The 17,631-nt window shown below is 48.2% G+C and overlaps 1 protein-coding gene across 1 annotated transcript in view; it reads right to left on the bottom strand.

Moving 5' to 3' along the window:
- Positions 1 to 5: 5 nt before the first annotated feature.
- Positions 6 to 17,631, bottom strand: part of zbtb46 (zinc finger and BTB domain containing 46) — a 29,044-nt gene continuing 11,418 nt past the window's right edge. The window contains exons 3-6 of the mRNA XM_068750524.1: positions 6,956 to 7,237; positions 2,388 to 2,731; positions 899 to 941; positions 6 to 799 (exon numbers count right to left, since the gene is read on the bottom strand). Of these exons, the coding sequence (XP_068606625.1) occupies positions 6 to 799; positions 899 to 941; positions 2,388 to 2,731; positions 6,956 to 7,237 (1,463 nt within the window). The remainder of the gene's footprint in view (positions 800 to 898; positions 942 to 2,387; positions 2,732 to 6,955; positions 7,238 to 17,631) is intronic.

The raw sequence follows: 17,631 nt of genomic DNA, 5'->3' as shown, positions 1-17,631 counted from the left end.
AAGGGTCAGTTTCCTACATTGATACTGACATTATGACTGTCAACTTCAATTTCCTGAGAGAACCTCCACAGTGAATCTATAACCCCATTGTGAGACGCTTCCATCCCGGCGCCGCCTCCCAGCATAGCGCCCGCTGCTGACCCCGCCTGGCAGCACACTTTAACGTGCGTCGCCAGGTTCTTCTGCGTGCTGAAGGCCTTGGCGCAGTCAGGGCAGGTGTGTCCTCTCTCCTTGGAGTGGACGGAGGACAGGTGCCTGTGCAGATCAGTGCGGTCTCTAAAGTGTTTCAGGCAGTACACGCACTGCATCAGCTTCTTCTTGAAGTGGATGGTCTTCTCGTGTCGGTCCGCGTTGGATTTGAGGGTGAAGCTGGCGGGGCACTGGGAGCAGAGGTAGCGGGCCGGCGCAGGCTCAGCCGCTGCAGGGCGATAGAGAGACTGGTGGAGGTGGAGAGGCTGCGATTGTGGACGGTGCTGGGTAGGCTGGCGATGCGGACCCCGGATGCTTGGCCAGTCCAGGGAAAGAGCCATCAGAGACAGGGTGTGGCGGTACTCGTGTTCCCTGAGATGATCCAGTCTGCTGAACAGCCGTTTGCACAGGGAGCAGGCGAACCCCTGCGGACACCAGGCACTGGCCTCTGGCCGAAATCCTTCCCCCGAGCCAACCTCTTCATCAACCAGCATCAGCCCTTTAGTCTCTCTGCAAGTCATGGACATTGACGCAGGGACAGTGAAACCAGCAGCGCAGCTCTCCTCGCCCATCTGATGCCTCTCAACAGGAGAGTGGCCACATTCCAAGGCTGAGAGAACAAAAAAGAGGAGTGAGGGCGAAACCGAGAGAAACAGATAGCACAAAAAATAAAGACCTTTAGACATAATTTAAGAGTCAAAACCCGCACCTGCATCGTATTCCTTCACGTCATCTTTGTCCTTATTGCCATCCTGTAAGCACAAAAAGACAAAATGTTATGCTTCACGCACATTTAAACGGCATGTATGGACTATTGTCTTGGCATGCAGGAGGCAGGCGGGCGAGACATGCTGCGAAGACAATCTTTTTTTACTTTTTTTTCCACAGATGAGAGAAACATGGAAAAAACAAACGCATAAAAATAGAAAGAGAGAACTGACAGATCAGAATGATTTAAGGACACAGATAAATTGTTAAAGATCAGCAAGCAAACACAGGAAATAACTGACAGCTTCTGGAGACCAGAGCCGTCCTACAAGACACAGAATATGCAGTTGGGTTGATCTACAGTCTTCGTAATATCATATGCCTGGTGCTCATACCCCCCCCCCCCCGGGTGCACCAAACACCTGTCTGCTCGGCTTTCTCTCATCTAGATCCCAACTAAACTTTCCTCTATCTACTCTCCATCATGCTCCTGCCATTCCTTAACCCCCACCATTTACTTGGCCCTTCCACTCCTCTTCATCCTCCTCCTCCTCCTCCTCCTCTCTAAGAACAGAACACTATGCACTGGGCAAACAGATGGCTTGTCCGTAGAGATATGGAGGCTTGTTGGGAGGCAGGTCCATTGAAATCAAATGCTGCTCCTAAATGCTCACCAGAATACACACACGGACTGGCACAGAACTCACATTCACACACGCACAAGCACACACACACACACACGCGCGCACACACACGCACACACACGCACACACACACACACGCGCGCACACACACGCGCGCACACACACGCACACACACGCAGACAGAACAAACAATTTCCTGGGCTGCAAGCACAAACCTCTCATTGTCTACTTGTATTGATTCTACTCTAGTCTCAGCTCGCTGCCCTGCCCGTTATCTGCCATCTCTAAGCGCACGCTGCCATTGTGACTAGATGTGTCATCTCTAATGTAACCACTACAAACTACGTTACTGCTACCGGCACGCAAAGACTCTTGGCGTGGCGGCAAAGTCGGCTCGAGCTATATTAAAAAGATGATATGAAAAGGGAGACGAGACTGAAGAGCTGGATATTTGATTGGAAACAAAGGCACAGAGAACAGGAAGAAGACAAACATAAGAAAAACACAGTTTCTCCTCTGTGTGGAAGGAAATACGCCGAATTCCTCACAGAGAATGAGATACAGAGAGGGGTTGAGAGATGATGCGCTTGCGTAAAAAAACAACGACTTTCCAATAATGGTAATGAAAATACCCTCTTAACGTCCACTTCTCCTCATAAAAACCTCTGACCCCCACCACAACAGCCGCCACTTTGTCTTCTCCATCGACTCAACACCCCTCAGTGTCTTTGCAGAAACAGGGCGAAGCTGCTCCTTGGATGCTCGTCTCCTTTCACGTCTAACTGGAGGAGCGGTACCCAGAGAGCAGCTTCCACCCTGGAGATGAGCCAGGCTCTGTGCACTTACCTCAGGCAGGGCGGAGGCCTCGGGGCTCTCGGGGGCCTCTTCCACTTCCATGTCCAACCCTTCTGAGCACAGCGAGGGTGCCCCAGCCCGTAGGCCAGAGGATTCTAAGGGCCGAGGCTCGCACGGGTGCAGTGGCGTGGGCGGAGTGGGTGAGTGGTATGCTGATGATGTTGATGATGGCGGTATTGGTGGTGGTGCTGGTGGTTTTGGTGATGGTAGAAGATGAGGAGGAATAAGAGGAAGAGGAGGAGGAGGAGGAGAGGAGCCAGCCCCCTGTTTGTTATGAATTGTGGCCCCCGTGGCCCCTGGCCGGAGTGTGCTGCAGAAGTTGTTGGAGCGGAGCCCTGAGGAGCACAGGAAACGAGTCTCACCCACCCACTCACGTACAACTGCAACTCTGCTAGCAGCTGGCCACCAGAACACAACGGGAGAGAGTGGGCAGGGGGGCACACAGAGGCTGCCAGTGCTGCACTATCAAACACGATGGAGAGGGGGAGGAAGAAAACTCTGAAGTTTCACTTTCCACCAGCCGAGGGGAAAGGGTTAGGACTTCTCTTCTCTCTCTTTTTTTTCCACTCCTCTGCTCTCTTTCTCCTTCCACCCACATGCGTGCGCAGAGGCTGGCAGCATGTGTGTGTGTGTGTGTGTATTTGTGTCTTGTGTATACTCTGTATATGTGAGTGAGTAAAATGCATATAAGGAAAGGGCTTGAGGATCCTCAGTAGCGTGGAGGGAGACTGTTTTTGGAGAGGAGCCATCTTGCAGCTCAAGTGAAGACTTTTTGTACACGCAGGGTAAAGGATGACTACATTGACCATGATTATTTACCCGCAACAAGTTTAAGCAAGTTGGATAAAGATTTTCACATTTGTTAGAGAGCCTTGTTCTCTCCATAACTCTTCACACAGAGGCGTTTTTCTGCTTCATTAGCATCATCATTTGTCTGTACTGAGAGCGAATCCCTTTTTCATCCGGTGCATATGAATCAAAGTGTAATGTCCAAGGTTATTGTAGATAAGTGTGTGTGTGTGTGTGTGTGTGCATGAAAGTATGTGCAAGTGTGGGCAGTGTTTTGGGAAATGTCTCTAGAGTTATGCGGTGGGTCAGGCATGCATTGCCCTCCTCTGCACGACGGACAGTATCACACAACCATGAGGCTCAACCGTGGACGGATTCCTGGAATGTTCAACTACCGCGCCCGGCACTCCCCACTCCCACTTACTGAGAACACACACAAATACTTAAATCCCAATCTCCTCTTCCACTTCTCCGGCAGTGATGGGAGGAAGAACTTTAAAAGGGAAATGGAGATAGAGTAAAGAGATGAGCTACAGGCGAGCGGGAGCAGCTCCGGCGTTCCCTCCACAGACAATTGTTAGGAAAGGACTGTCACGGAATAAAGCCTTTAACTCGGGAAAAGTCAATCCACTTGATTAATTCCAACATCATTTTTTTTGCAATTTTGTCTCTCTGAGTCCGACATCAGAGTCACATGGTAGGATTTTAAGAATGCAAATAACAGCAGGGTAACTCGCCACACAGCAACAGCAAGAAAAGAAGGAATAGAAATAAGAAAAGTATATGAAAGGTAAAGTAAATAAATTACTCAAACACAGAGGAGATGCGTCCCCACATCCACTTGTTGTCAGAATAGGATCGAGACCAGAGGTGGAATCAATAAGTAAGCAATCAAGTTGGCTTATTTCTAGACTCTAAGATGTCTTAATTCAAATTGATACTTGTACAAATACTTTTATAATTTTGTTCACAAATTAGTGTATATTTCTGGGATTCTAGAGACAGTATTTTGCAGTGCATATCGTGATTGACACATTGCAGAGAGTAATAAATCCAAACCTCGTGTTAGGATGAAATTGCCTGATTGATGTTCTCCATGACTCCACTGCAAAAAGATCTTGTTAAGTACAAAACTTCCATTTTTGATCCAAAGAATACAACGAAGGAAGGAAAGAGACTTTTTTTAAAAGTGCCAAAAATTGCAAAGCGTTCGTATAAAAAGTGTATCAGGTCAACTTTAATGGAAATTCCTTCTTCTGGACTGAATGTTATTGCATGAATTGCATTTAAAAAAAATAAAAATAAAAATTTTAAAAGCTACAAAATCTCTGAGAGTTCAAGCAGTCAGTCTTCCTCACATTTAACGGTCAGTTTTCATAAGTGCATGTGAAGCGATGAGCGCAGGCGGCAAAGAGAAAAGGTAAAAATGTCAGGATGATCCCTGCAGTTAGTCGGATGTTCTTTTAGGCAGGTACGTTGTGGCGGGTGTGGCGGGATGGTCTGATCTAAATCTAAAGCTACCGTCTGGCATTGATTGTCTGGAGCAGAGGGGTATTGGGGCGGGGCCAAAGTCCAATGATCCAGATTGGATTCAGGAGGCTGATTGAAATACAGACCGGCTCGACTGGAGTTTTGCATCCCGCATTCTGGGAGGATGCAGTCCGTGACCCATGCAAAGGATTTTAAAAAGATGCAGTTTGAATCTATGCTGATTGGTAAATATAAAGAGGGATTCCACTTTAATTATACAGGAAAAGGACTATGACAGCGCGAGAGGGAGAAGGAAGCAGGAGCGTGACATCAAGGCCTTCTGGTGCTCTCAGTCTGTCCTGATCCGGGCGAGGTCACCTTGATCTACCGCCTCTATGCCTTGATCAATACTTTCCCAGGAATTTAAACCAACGTACCTTAATGCGAAACGGCTAAACAGAAAGATGGGGAAAGAGAGAGGAGTGAGACACATAGGAGGAGCTGCAGGAGCCAGCCAAAATGGGGAAGGAGCGATGTAGAGGGTGAGGGATGAGTGTTAAGGAGGGGTGAAGGAGAAATGCATGAAGGAGAGGAGGGAGAGATGGACGGTGCGAGGTGGAGTAAAGGAGTGGGGGGAGAGGACAGGAAGGATGTTAAGCAGGGGTGAAGGAGAAGCAGGGAGGAGAGCAGGAGGAGGGGGGAAATCGGGCTGGACAGAGAGAGGGAGGGAGGGAGGGGGCAGCAATCTGTCAAACCATGCAAACTTATCCTCCACCCAGTAATCTGAGGTACCTTGTTTATTTTCTGTCCTCATTTAGACAGGGACAAACCCGGGGAGGGAAAAGAGGTTGCTGGCCGTTTCAACAAGACCATTTCCCCAACCTCTATTGTGTAGGAAATTCAAAATAAGGCTTGCCTCACCAAAAACCTCCGGAGGCTTCTCTGTGGCAACTGTAGGACCATAAAACTCATTTTCTTTGAGGAGAGCAAATTATTATCATTCTCTGAATTTTCGAGATCTTTTCATACAGTCAAGGCTGGGTTTACCTGTTAAGTGTATCAAAAAGCCTCTTCTTCTCTTTCTGGAGCCTTTGACAGCATCTGATTCTCCTCTATAAGCCAACAGAAACATCTAAATCTCACACACTTAACACTTGCACAAAAGGGGTGATGCGATGTGTCGTGCATTTATGAGCACGGATGTGCGGCTGTGAACGTGAGTTTTTGCTCTATTCAGCCCCAGTAGGGTCTTTTATTTTGAAAGTGAGTGTGGCTCAACTCAAAACGCACAACTATGCTCGGAGTTGTGCCCTTCCTTTTGCTTTTCTTCTGCTCACAAAGCCAGGCAGAACTCGGGACAAAAGATCCAATTACTCGCCAGTGAAAGCAAAGAAACACAAAAACATGAGTTGCACACACACACAGATACACTGACAGTTTAACACCCTCACTGAAGGCAAAAAAAACTGAACTGAGAAATAAATTGTGGTAATATGGGAAAAGCACAAATATGTCATAAATATAATTTTTTTAATGAGAATTATTTTACTACTCAAGTGGTCCCACTTTAGAAAAGTGAGGATGATCAGACATAAATGTAAAACTGATCACGTATAGAGGCTGCACACAGGCGTTAGGAGAATAACCTGGTATTTGGTGGTCATCAAATACTTAAATAAAGCTGATAATGGAGGAATTTGTTATTTACAATCTATTACAGTATATCTCAATCACAATGCCTGGTTCTTTGTCGGAATAAAAAAAAAACATTAATTCAAACACGCTTTTAACAGGATGCATGAGGTTTGTGTGCTCGCTGAATCTTATGTTGAGGGAACTGAAACACAGTAAGTAAATAAAATCTGAACAGTCGCTGCAATCGTGATATTTTGCTGCTGTGAAGTACAGCCCGGGACCCACTGGTACAAAGAAAGTGTCACATAAAACCAAACAAATTCTCTCACAACGGCGAGAAATGTTCTCTCGCTGAGTCACAGCTGACGAGTCATCGCCACACAAACCCTCGACACACTCAAGTGGCCCCCACGCACACGCAGACACACACACACACGCGTGCTCTCAGAGTTAAACCACATGCATGGACACCAATCGTCAAAAGCAGTCCAGCCTGAGTGTTTCACGTCTCACAGGTGATCACATGAGCCTTTCAAAAATATTCAATGATAGAGTTGGAGCAGATTGTGCACACCTGAGTTGGAAATAATAATGAGGTGTGTGGCTGGTTGTGTGTGTGTGCGTGTAACAATCAGTGTGTGCAGTGCTAGTAAATTGTGACTTACAAGACAGGGAGTGTCCTCCTTTGGGCAGGTACTCATACAGCAAGGGGTTATCATCGCCCATCATCTCTGCCCGCAGTGACAGCAGGCTGTTCTTACTCATCAGAGCCGCCTTCAGATTGGCTACAGACGAGATTGCCCCACCGCCTGCTCCTCTCACAACATCCTCTGATTCGCTGGGACCCAGGTAGCTGGGCTCTGCGGCGAGGGCCTCTTCCTGTTTGAGGAAGAATTCGAGACGTTCGCCGCGGCTGTCTGAGCTGTTGGGTTCCGTCACGTCGGCCCCTGAGTGGAGACAAACGGCAGAGGACGGGTTAGGCTCGCCAGCCAGCGCTGACTGACGCCAACATGTTTTTCAGTAGAACACAACGCAAAGCAAGGTCATTGGGGTCACACTGGGGCACGAGGCGTCAAGCTCCTTCACACGCGCCACTGTTTTTAACTTCATTTGAGGGATAACATGCTCCCAAACGCATCACGACGCTCAGGCGGCTGAACTTCTGTCAAATTAAAGATTTCAACCAACTGGGACCCGAAACAGTTTCCATGCGAGTCTTTGCTCTCAGCCGAGTCGCCGCTTACGCCCAAGTGTTTTTAGGTACCGACTCCCAACGCACCAGCGCTCTGAATCACCTCGCTCGATGAGCATACCTCATCATCGGCACTCGACAGAAATACAAGGAGATCACAAGCAGACAGAGAGGAAAGCAGACACAGACGGCGGGGTGTGCGCGTCTGGCCGTCAGTGCCGTTGAAAGCCGAGCGTGTAGAGGAGCTGTCAGCGGCTGACATGCCGCTGGAGGTTCCGCAGCAGATCTACGAGACTGTCAGGCCACACGGCCGATGACAGCTCTGCTCAACACACGCACGCACGCACACAGCAAGTACAGACAGCAAAAACACACTTTCATAGACTCCGAATTGACATTTAACTGAAAACAGGTTGTTTCTCCACCAAAGGCTTCGATAAATATACACATCAGAGGCTTAGGAACTTTGAAAGAATGGCTCGTCTGCAGCTACAACAAACGCAGACAGATTTCTCAGCAGCAGATGCGACACGCTTTAAGAGGGTGTGTCTGTAATTACGTGGGATTGCTCCGGATGCAAACCTTCTGGCGTCCTAATGCGCTAAGTTTTGCCGTACTACAAATCCCGCGCAGCAACAGTGGAATGGCTAAGCCAATGGGGAATAAACAAATTGAACACAAGAGTTGAAAACACAATGAGAGCAAGAAGACAACATCTCTCTGTGGTCCATTTTAACTACAGTCAGGTAGTGTTAAGTGTTTCCTGTGCAGCTGAGTGCTCATCTGCTACAGGGGGAGTCAAGGTGACAGACTGTAGCCTCCATGTCCGGAATACCGATGGGTACGCAGGGTCAATGGTGACCACTCTGTCCCCCTTCCCCTCTCTCTCTCTCTCTCACGCACGCACACAACGCCAGTCTCAGACCGGATGGATGGATGCATGCTCTGTATGCATGGTTGCAGATGCACAAATGGATCTTAAAGTTGTAGAAAAATAAGTGCCGCATCGAAGAGAGGTGGACGGAGGGGACATACACACGACGGCCGAGCAGATGGAGCGAAAGCTAGAATGAGAGGAAAGGGAGTGGAGGAAGAGGAGCGAATTCATTGGATAGAAAGAGAGCGACAGAGAAAGAAAGAAAAGGAGGAGGTGGAGTGCAGGCAGGTGGGTGTTGAGTTTGGAGGAAGATACACACCAAACGAGCACGTGCACGCGCACACAGACACACACAGTTAATTAAGGAGGGGGTGTCGGGGGTTGGCGCAAGGGGCACGAGGTGCAGGAATTCATTAGAGCTCTGCCCCCTCCTTCAGTGGGCAGCCCAGCAGCCACATGAGTCAATCAATAACATGGATCTGCTGTAGGCCCACAACAAACAAACACACACACACACGTACAAAGACACAAGCGCGAATACACACATATTTGGAGAAAGGAGAGGCAGATAAATGGAAGAAGAGGAAGCGAAGGATCGAGCGAGAAAAGAGGGTCACCTCTGACCCCCCCCCCCCCCCATCTCTCTGCACTCATCTGTTCATTGGACGATTGAATGACCCGTGACTGCTTTTCCCAGCATCCCCCGGACACAATGTCGGCCCTCCTCACAGTCGTACAGCAACAATGCTTCAGCTACGCGCCGCAGATTGAATGGCTGCATTGTGGAAAAGTTTGTGCTTCTTGCATTTAACGGTCACGGTTCTAAAAATGTGTGCAATTAATCTCTATGTTTTAGACATTAGCGGTGGACTCGCTCCACCTTGCTGATGCATTCTGCCTTGCAAAATATAGCATCCCGCTCCCTGCGGATTTATACACATTTCATATGCGTGAGATATTAGACATTAGTATTCAGCCGACCACAAGCAGGCGGCCGTGCTAAATAACCTGAACATGCTTCAGGATCGCCTTTCGCTTATGTAAGCTTTACCGGGCCCCGCTATAGCTGGTGTGTTACTGAAACCTCATCCTGTTCCGACAGATAGAATCATTTACCACACCAGAGGCATTTGCGCCTAATCCCATGCACCCAGATTACGGATTTCATCATGCATACGTCGGGCTTCGCGGTGGATTTTGTGGGCACACATATCGTGGTCTCTTTCAGAGGCAATAGGTTTATCTGGAGTTTTCAGGACACCGCGGTTACGTCAGTCCTTTGTGCATACACGCGTGTTAATGTACTGGTTGTCATGAGACAACCTATGCATTTCAATGGCATTAGGATATGAACTGCATGGTCAAATAGAGAAAACAACGGAATGTCCTTCCCGTCATCTGCTTTTGCTGTGCAGCAGTCTCTGTACAGTGAAGGGAATTTTCATTTTACCCTCCATAAAGGAGTCCGAATAATTTAGATTTCTGCTTTCTGAAGAGATCCTCCGTTTAATTTGGTTGCCATGGTAGCCGGGCACCCTTGGCTTCACCATTTATGCTAAATAAAAACCTCTTTTAAAAAGAAAGACAAATATGTAGAAATGGTGGTTCTCTTTGTTCAGGCGTGCATTTGCGTGTAAGCGTGCGTCAGTGTGCATGTGCATGTGCATGTGCATGTGCACGCGCACGGGCGCTGCTGTAAGAGATGTGGGGGCTTGAGTGGGAAAAAGCAAAGGCAAAATAAGATTTGGAATAAAAGAGATGTGTGTGTTGCACTATACTTCATTTATCATCCATTGAGAGAGGTACAGCTAATGGATGGACGACAGCCTTGTGTGTTGTGGTTGAAGGCTGCACTGTATATCTAAGAGAAGTGTGTGTGTGCGTGTGTGCGTGTGTGCGTGTGTTAGTAGAGTGCACATTGACACGGTAAAGAGGAGGAGAGGGTAGGCCTGAAAAGGGAGGGGAGGGTCACCCGGTTTGACCTCTGATCTTCTGTTCTGATTGTGCTCAAGGAGTGTTTGTGTGTGTGTGTGCGTGTGTGCATGAATTTGTGTGCATGTGTTTCCACAAATTCCTCCTTCCTGTCTTAATGAAGCCAAACTCAATAATAATGTGAGGGAGTCAATGGATGAATACAGAAGTTGATACATGTACACACACGTTTGTGTTCTGTATATGTGAAACATGATCTAGCCGTTGGTGCACTTCTCTACAGAAACTGACAGACAGAGCCTTTTGTCAGTGCTCTGTGTTCATTTTGTCCACATGTGTTCATGATGTCCACCTCAACTTTCTCGTTACCTCTTCTACTGGTTGCTATCGTCGAACCTTCGGCCGATTACTGCCCTCTTGTGGACGAGTTAATGCCAAATGGAAAGCGTGTGGGTGTTGATGGATTCATTGTTTCAATCAAATTACTTTTTTGCATCCAGAAAGAATATAAATGAACCCTAACACCCGCAGTCACTCTCTCTCTCTCTCTCTCTCACACACACACACACACACACACACAACAAAGACAGTAGCCAAACACAATGGAGAGTAAAGTCCAAGGTGGTTAAGCAACGGGTTACTGAGGCTTGTCGACCACAAGAGAGCTGTCAGAGAAGAAAGTATGGGCTGTGTGCATGTTTGAGTATGAGAGTGCAAACAAAGAGAAATATTTTCTCACAGTGTATATTTGTGAGGGTGTGTGTGTGTGTGTGTGTGTGTGTGTGTTACAGAGAAAGATGCAAAAAGAAGTCTTGCCCCAGGTTCGCCCCGGTTGGAGGCTCATCCAGCCCGAGTTGAAAAGGACAAGGCGTTAGGCGAGCTGCGATGTCACAAGGAAGTCCATTCAACGTTAAAGCGACGTTCCCGAACGAGGAAAACGCAAGTCCCACAACTTTGTTCCACACACCGCACATGCGATGAGTGTGTGTTTGTCCTCAAGTGGACAAAGAGGGGAGGGAAGGTGGAACTTGCTTCCTCAGCATGCCAGAGTTTGAGAGGGTAAAAAAGTAATTTCAGCCGAGAAGGGGGAGTGAGGCACTAAAACAGCTCAAGAATTCAGAGGCAATTTAAAAAGCAGTGTGGGAGAGGGGAATGAAAAAAATGCTGGGTTAAAAAGGAGGGAGGATGGAAAGTAAGAGATTGTTACTCTCTCTCTCTTTCCCTGTCTTCCTCTCACTAACTCGCTCTCGCTCCTCTGTTGTTTTTAGGGACTAGCCGGGCCACAACCTCCAGGAGAGATGGGTGGGTGGGTGGGTGGTGATGGTGGGGCAAGCGTGGATAGGGAGGGCAAGCATAAATCAAGCAAAGCCTGAAGGCTTCGGAGCAGGGAGGGACAGAGGGAAGAGAGAGGTAAAAGACAGGGGAGAGAGAGATGATGGTGCTGATGGTGAGGGTGGTACTGCTGTGGGCCTGGAGAAAAAGAGAGAGTGTGGGTGGAGGGGAGGAGAGAAGCAGCGCGGTGGGGTGAGAGGTGGACGGTAGGGTGATGGAGTGTGGGTGGGTAGGTGAGTGAAGGGGGGAGCAGGAGAGGTGAGGGGGCGGCTATAGAGGCTGTGGGCGGGTGGGTGTCTTGTGAGGTGGGGGGGGGGGGGGGGGGGGCGAGAGAATGTGTGAGAATGCGACTCGAATAAGTCTAAAAAATATGTGTTTTTCTTTATGTATCGGTGCATCAACACTGAGCTGCCAGTTGTGTGTGTGTGTGTGTGTGTGTGTGCGCGTGATACCAACGCAAATAATATACATCTGCAAGATACGATGAAGCACACGAGGAGGAGAAGGGCTTCAGGATGCGAAGCCTTCCTCACGATTGATCTCATTGTTAACAACGTGGTAACCAGAGGCCCCGTTTCTTTGCGTTACCTGCACAAGGACCGGGACGGAGTCCTACTGTCTAACCACAGCCGACAGCGGAGCGGCCGCAGTCTGTGGCTGGCGGGCCGACTGCTAACATGCTAGTTAACCTGGCAACTGTTAGTCACAGCTGTCTCCGTGTTGGATTGCCCCCCCCCCAGCATTTCCTTCACAGGGTTGCACAGTATTTCATGGTAATAAAGATTTACTCCAGCTGTGGGAAGGCTACGTTAGCAAGCTCGCTAACTGTTGATTAGCAAGCATTACATGATCACTGTGGGGAAAGCTCAGCTCGCACTTTAATTAGACGACAGTCGTGCAAATTGGCTGCAAACAGTTTCTTTATTTTGAATAAAATGTACCGTCTGTTTGATCCTGTCTGAGTCATCCATTGATTATGCAATGGCCTGATCATTACTGGAGCAGACCCAAAATGATTTTTATTAAATGTTATAATCAATTTTGATTTGAGAGTAATTCTAAGCATCAATGCAAACCCTTACTTATAATATGCTGCAAGTAAACCTATACTACAACGGATGAACAAAAGAAGACAATGAAATCATTAACTATTGTACTGTATTTCAGGATTTTAAGCCCATCTATGATTCCTAATTTCAGATGTCACTCCCACATGACCACACAGTACAACATGTCAGCGTGTCCGAAAAAGAATAATAGTGGGGGGAAAAAACACTGATTCATGAGTTCAAACTCAGCAGGTCCAGAGGTGAGCAAGAAGAGCAGGAGGGAATGGATTGTCCCTCTGATTACCAGAGTACAGTAAAACGTACAAGAGAGAGCAGATTAATCAAGTTTCCTGCTGTGCTTCATCGTGGACAAAATAAGCATGAACGTGGTCGCAAATTTATGCTTTATTTTTAAAATGAATCGCCATGGTTAGTGAGCAAGTGACGAAGTGAAGCAGGGCGAGAGAGAGAGGGAGCGGTGAGTGCATGGGGGGTGGAGGATTGGAGGGCGCAAGGTAATCTGGGGAGTTAATGCAGCTTAGAGGGAATGAGAGGAGTGGGAGGGAGGGAGAGAGAGAACAGGAGGGGGTGATAGCAGAGAGGGAGAGAGAATATAAAAATAATAAGGGTCAGCAGGGAAAGAGAGGGCACAGGAATGAATGAAGATGTATCAGAAACAAAAGCTGAAGCAACTGGGGAGAGAGAGAGAGAGAGTGTAAAAGCTACGCAATAGGAGAGTAGAGGGGGAAGAGAACGAGCCGAGTGAGTGTGTGAGATAAAGAGTGGGCTAATGAAAGGTAGGGTGAGGCTGAGCGAGTTGGCGGGTAGGAGGGAAGTCGACAGCGAGGGAGAGAGACAGAGAGAGAGAGAGGAGAGAGAGCGCGGGGGAGAGGTCTGCATAGGGAAAGAATGCTGGGTGGGGAAGGAAGGGAGACACGCAGGGCTTTGTGCTAAAAGCAAAAAGAGAGAGAGAGCAAGATGGAGAGACTGGGTGAGAGAGGAAGAGAGAGAGAGAGAGGTTATGTCTTGGCTTTATGCACAAGGGAGGAACCGGTGAATGGGCACGTGCCCAAATGCCATGTCCAGCCCAGCCCAGGGTCATATTTGAAGCGTAAGGTGGGGGAGAGGAGGGATAATGGAAAGTGGGGGAGGAAAAGATCTTTGGTGGTGATGCCGGACAGAGCTGGTTGGTTCCTGGCGTGTGGGTTAACACACTCTCTCCAACTCGCACTGACCAGCCGAGGAGAAGCTGGAGGCTACCGACCAGCCGCAAGCACGTCTTCAACGCTTCCTGGAAATTCATTTAAGGACGAACACCGAAATCAAGTTTGCAAAATCAACTTCGTTTGCGGAGGGCGTTGCAAAATTATTAAAAGAAGCTAGAAAAGAAAATGCTGAGAGATCGGTGAGGAAAACATTTTCATCTGCAGTTTTCACATCCACAGAGCTGCGAGGACATACGTGAATGTTTGGACTTAAAAGTTGCATTTCCATGGAAACAATAAAAATAAAATTTGAATAAAGTTCTAAACACCAACTTAATGGACGGACGCACCGATGACTATATCCTCCCCATACTTTCATGATCATATGAAGAACAAATGAAGTGACTTGCTCCAAGAATCATTATAATGAAATACCTCCATTGCGCCCAAGTCTCTGCAGGTCTGTCTTCTTTATGCTCTTCATATATTGTGACACCTTCAAATGAACAGGTTGATTTGTTTTGAATAGGCTGGGAATATAATACTAGGCTGAAATAAATGGGTTGGAACTGCAACACGACTGCACTGGCAGATTCTTTCACCTTGCCGAAGACTCTCTGCCTCTCTCTCTTTGCTTGTATCCTTGGCAACCTGCCTCCAACAATGGCGAGAGCTCTGGCCTCAGCATGGGAGGAGAATAGTGCCATGGAGAGGAAAAGCAAGGGCGAAGAAGATAGAGGGAGATGCGGGAAAACCGGCAGACAAGCTGGGCAGAAAGGGCGAGGGAAGGAGCTCGTCGCACACAGACGCTCGCTCGGGTCAGAATGAGGTGACAGAGCAAGGGGTTAAACGAGTGAAGGAAGCCAGACAGACGAGAGAAGGATGAGGGAGCCAAACCGGTTCGAGCCGTGAGCTTAACATTAGTGGATCAGTGGAGATCTGTGTCAGTCGTGAGCTCATAAAAGTTGGACAGGACACAAGATGGAGGCAGGGCGGATCTGGATGTTGACCCTCACACAAGTCATTGAGCCTCTCAGCGGTCCAAAGCCCGTGTGATGATGCCACCAAAATAGAAGATGGCCTTGTCTGATGCAGCTATAAGTCCATAATCGTAGTTCCGTCACAGCAGCCAACATGGAGCCGATGATGCACGCTTATCGTGCAAATCCAAGTGTGATGTGTGTTTTTTCCAGCTTTAAAACTGCAAGCGATTGACGATTCGAGAGTCGTGACCTCAAGAGTCATTAAAACCGTCTAAAACACGTCGTCAAGTCAGCGTTCTGAACAATGTTCTGACTGATGTGTTTGTGTGTGAAAAATACATTTGCTGGGGAAACCATACAGTTCCGCAGGGGGGGCAAGAACACAAAAAACTGCCACCCATCCTTCCTTTGTGATGCAAGAGGGAACAGCAGAAACCCCACTGTGTGGACAGAGCAGAAAACCAGAGCGGCGTTCGTGTTCATCTTTTCTTCGCCTCTGCAGCAGAGCCGAGCCATTGAAATTAATTGCTTATGATCAAATCAGCAGAAGCTTTGCAAATTAGCATGCCCCTGCCCCACCCCTCCTCCCTCACCCCCATAGCATCTCCCATCCACCCCCCAGGATCCAGACTCGATGGACAATGCGTGTGACAAGACCCGGCACTTATTCAAGCCTACAAACGTGTCATTTCCTCTTTCCCCGGAGAGGAACATAGAGCTCAGAAAGGGCTTGAAATGGAGCAAGAGGTCAGTCAAATAGTGCAACGTGTGCACGCACGCACACACACACACACACACACACACACACACACACACACACACAGTCAGCGCCCTGAGCAGAACTATGATATCTCACCCCTCTTCTCAAAACTGCTCCTCTCCCTGCTTCTCTCTCTCTCGCTCTCCCTCTCTCATTAAGAAGCCATTAGAGAGAGAGGGGCAGCATGATATTTTTCATGACCCCTTTCTAACCCCCATGGCTCCCTCGCTCCTCTCTTGTACAACATGCACATATCTGCACAGGAGAAACCTTGGAGCTGAATGCCTCCGAGGCCAAAGAGAACTATGGGAAGGCCAAACAGACTAACCACAAAAAAACAGGGTCACAGACTATTCACACACATTATACAAGTACAAACACAAACCGTTGCTATCACACAAACTTTCCCCACTCATGCACGCACAAACACACCCTTTATACATACTCTGAAAAGCCATTTTCAACGCCCGTCACCCTCAGTCACCAAAGAATCATCTCATTCACATCTTAATTTCTGAAACAAGCCCCTGAACTTTTCTAGAAACTGATACTGAATGAAGAGGAAGGCGGATGGGGCAGAGAAGAGAGATAAAGAGAGTGGAAAGGAGATTAAACAAATCAGATAAAGTCTTTACATACTGCTGCTAGTGCATAAGGGTAATCGTTCCAGGGAGGTGGGGGACGATGAGAGGATGAGCATGGGCAGGCAGGTGATCCGGGGCAAATGGGGGGGGGGGGTTAAGGGAGGAGACGGAGGGAGCAGGATTTTAGCTAGAGCACTGGCAGCAAAGCAACAACAATGAGGTGAAAGTTGTTAAAAATGTCCGTGGGGCTGAGGGGAACCACTACGCTAGCTGATAGCTGTCCCCATCCGTGCTGGAACCAGGAAATTCCGGTTTTACATAAGCAAACGGCTACAGATGGGAGGTTTGACCTACGGCCCTGCCTTTATTTGAAGCCACACACAAGCACACACACACACACACACATTATACTCATGTAGCTCGAGTGTGTGAGCTGAGTTAAAACAGAAGTGACAGGATAGAAAGGAAGGCCCAAAAAGACAGAGGGAAGGAGGAGAGGACGAGACGAATAGTTATGAAGGACAGATAGTGGCTTAAAGGACTGTCTTGAAAAAAAAGCCAAACAGACACACACACGCCCCCCCCCCCGCACACACACACACACACACACACACACACAGACACACATTTGTATGTACACAGCCCAAGCCATAATTGTCCCCTGTGGTGATTTTGGCCTCTCCCTCCGAGTTTCACATTGCTGTTGGCCAACTCTTCTGTATCTTTAACACTTTCTTTTTCAAAAGGAGGAGGGGTAGTTATGTCAAGAGAGAAAGAGCGAGGGATGAAGGAGAAAGAGAGGACCAAAGGAAGGAGGTGTGGAGGGGTGTGACGGCAGAAAGGGGGGAACGAAGGCAAAGAGGGAAAAAGAGAGAATGAATGTGTGAGAGGGAGGGAGACTTTGCCCTCCAGCATTAACACTCCCACGATTGTCTGTGCATGTGTGAGTGTGTAGACGTGTGTAGGTGTGTGCGTGTGTGTGTGTGTGTGCACTGCACCTCGGCCAAACGACACACCCACAGGCTGTAGACCTATATCCTGCTCGGATTGTCCGTTTGTCCAAACACTATGCACCTCGCCGCCTCCTCCTCCTCCTCCTCCTCTCTCCCCTTTTATAACTGGTCTGACGGGGGTAGAGCCTGCTGAGGGAGTGGGTACGGTAAATAGAACAAAGCTACCATTCTAAAATAAACAGACCGGGAAAGAGGAACTTCAGCTGAAAATGAAAGACGGATCCTATCCAGCCACAGATCTTGATTTTTTTTTAACTTCCCATCTCTGCTTGTTCCTGTCAATCAGCCTGCCGCTTTAGTTGCCTCCCTCCTTCACACACTTTACTAGTCTCAATATCCTGGTTGTTTGGGATCGACTAATTCCTGGTGAATGGCGGGTTCAGTGTGACACGTGCGCCACAGTGGGCAGCGGCT

This window comes from Brachionichthys hirsutus, chromosome 2 (genome assembly GCF_040956055.1).
Source record: "Brachionichthys hirsutus isolate HB-005 chromosome 2, CSIRO-AGI_Bhir_v1, whole genome shotgun sequence".
In the NCBI taxonomy this organism is placed as follows: Eukaryota; Metazoa; Chordata; class Actinopteri; order Lophiiformes; family Brachionichthyidae; genus Brachionichthys; species Brachionichthys hirsutus.
The sequence above is the reverse complement of the archived record's forward strand: the minus strand, read 5'-3'. Positions and strand labels throughout refer to the sequence as shown.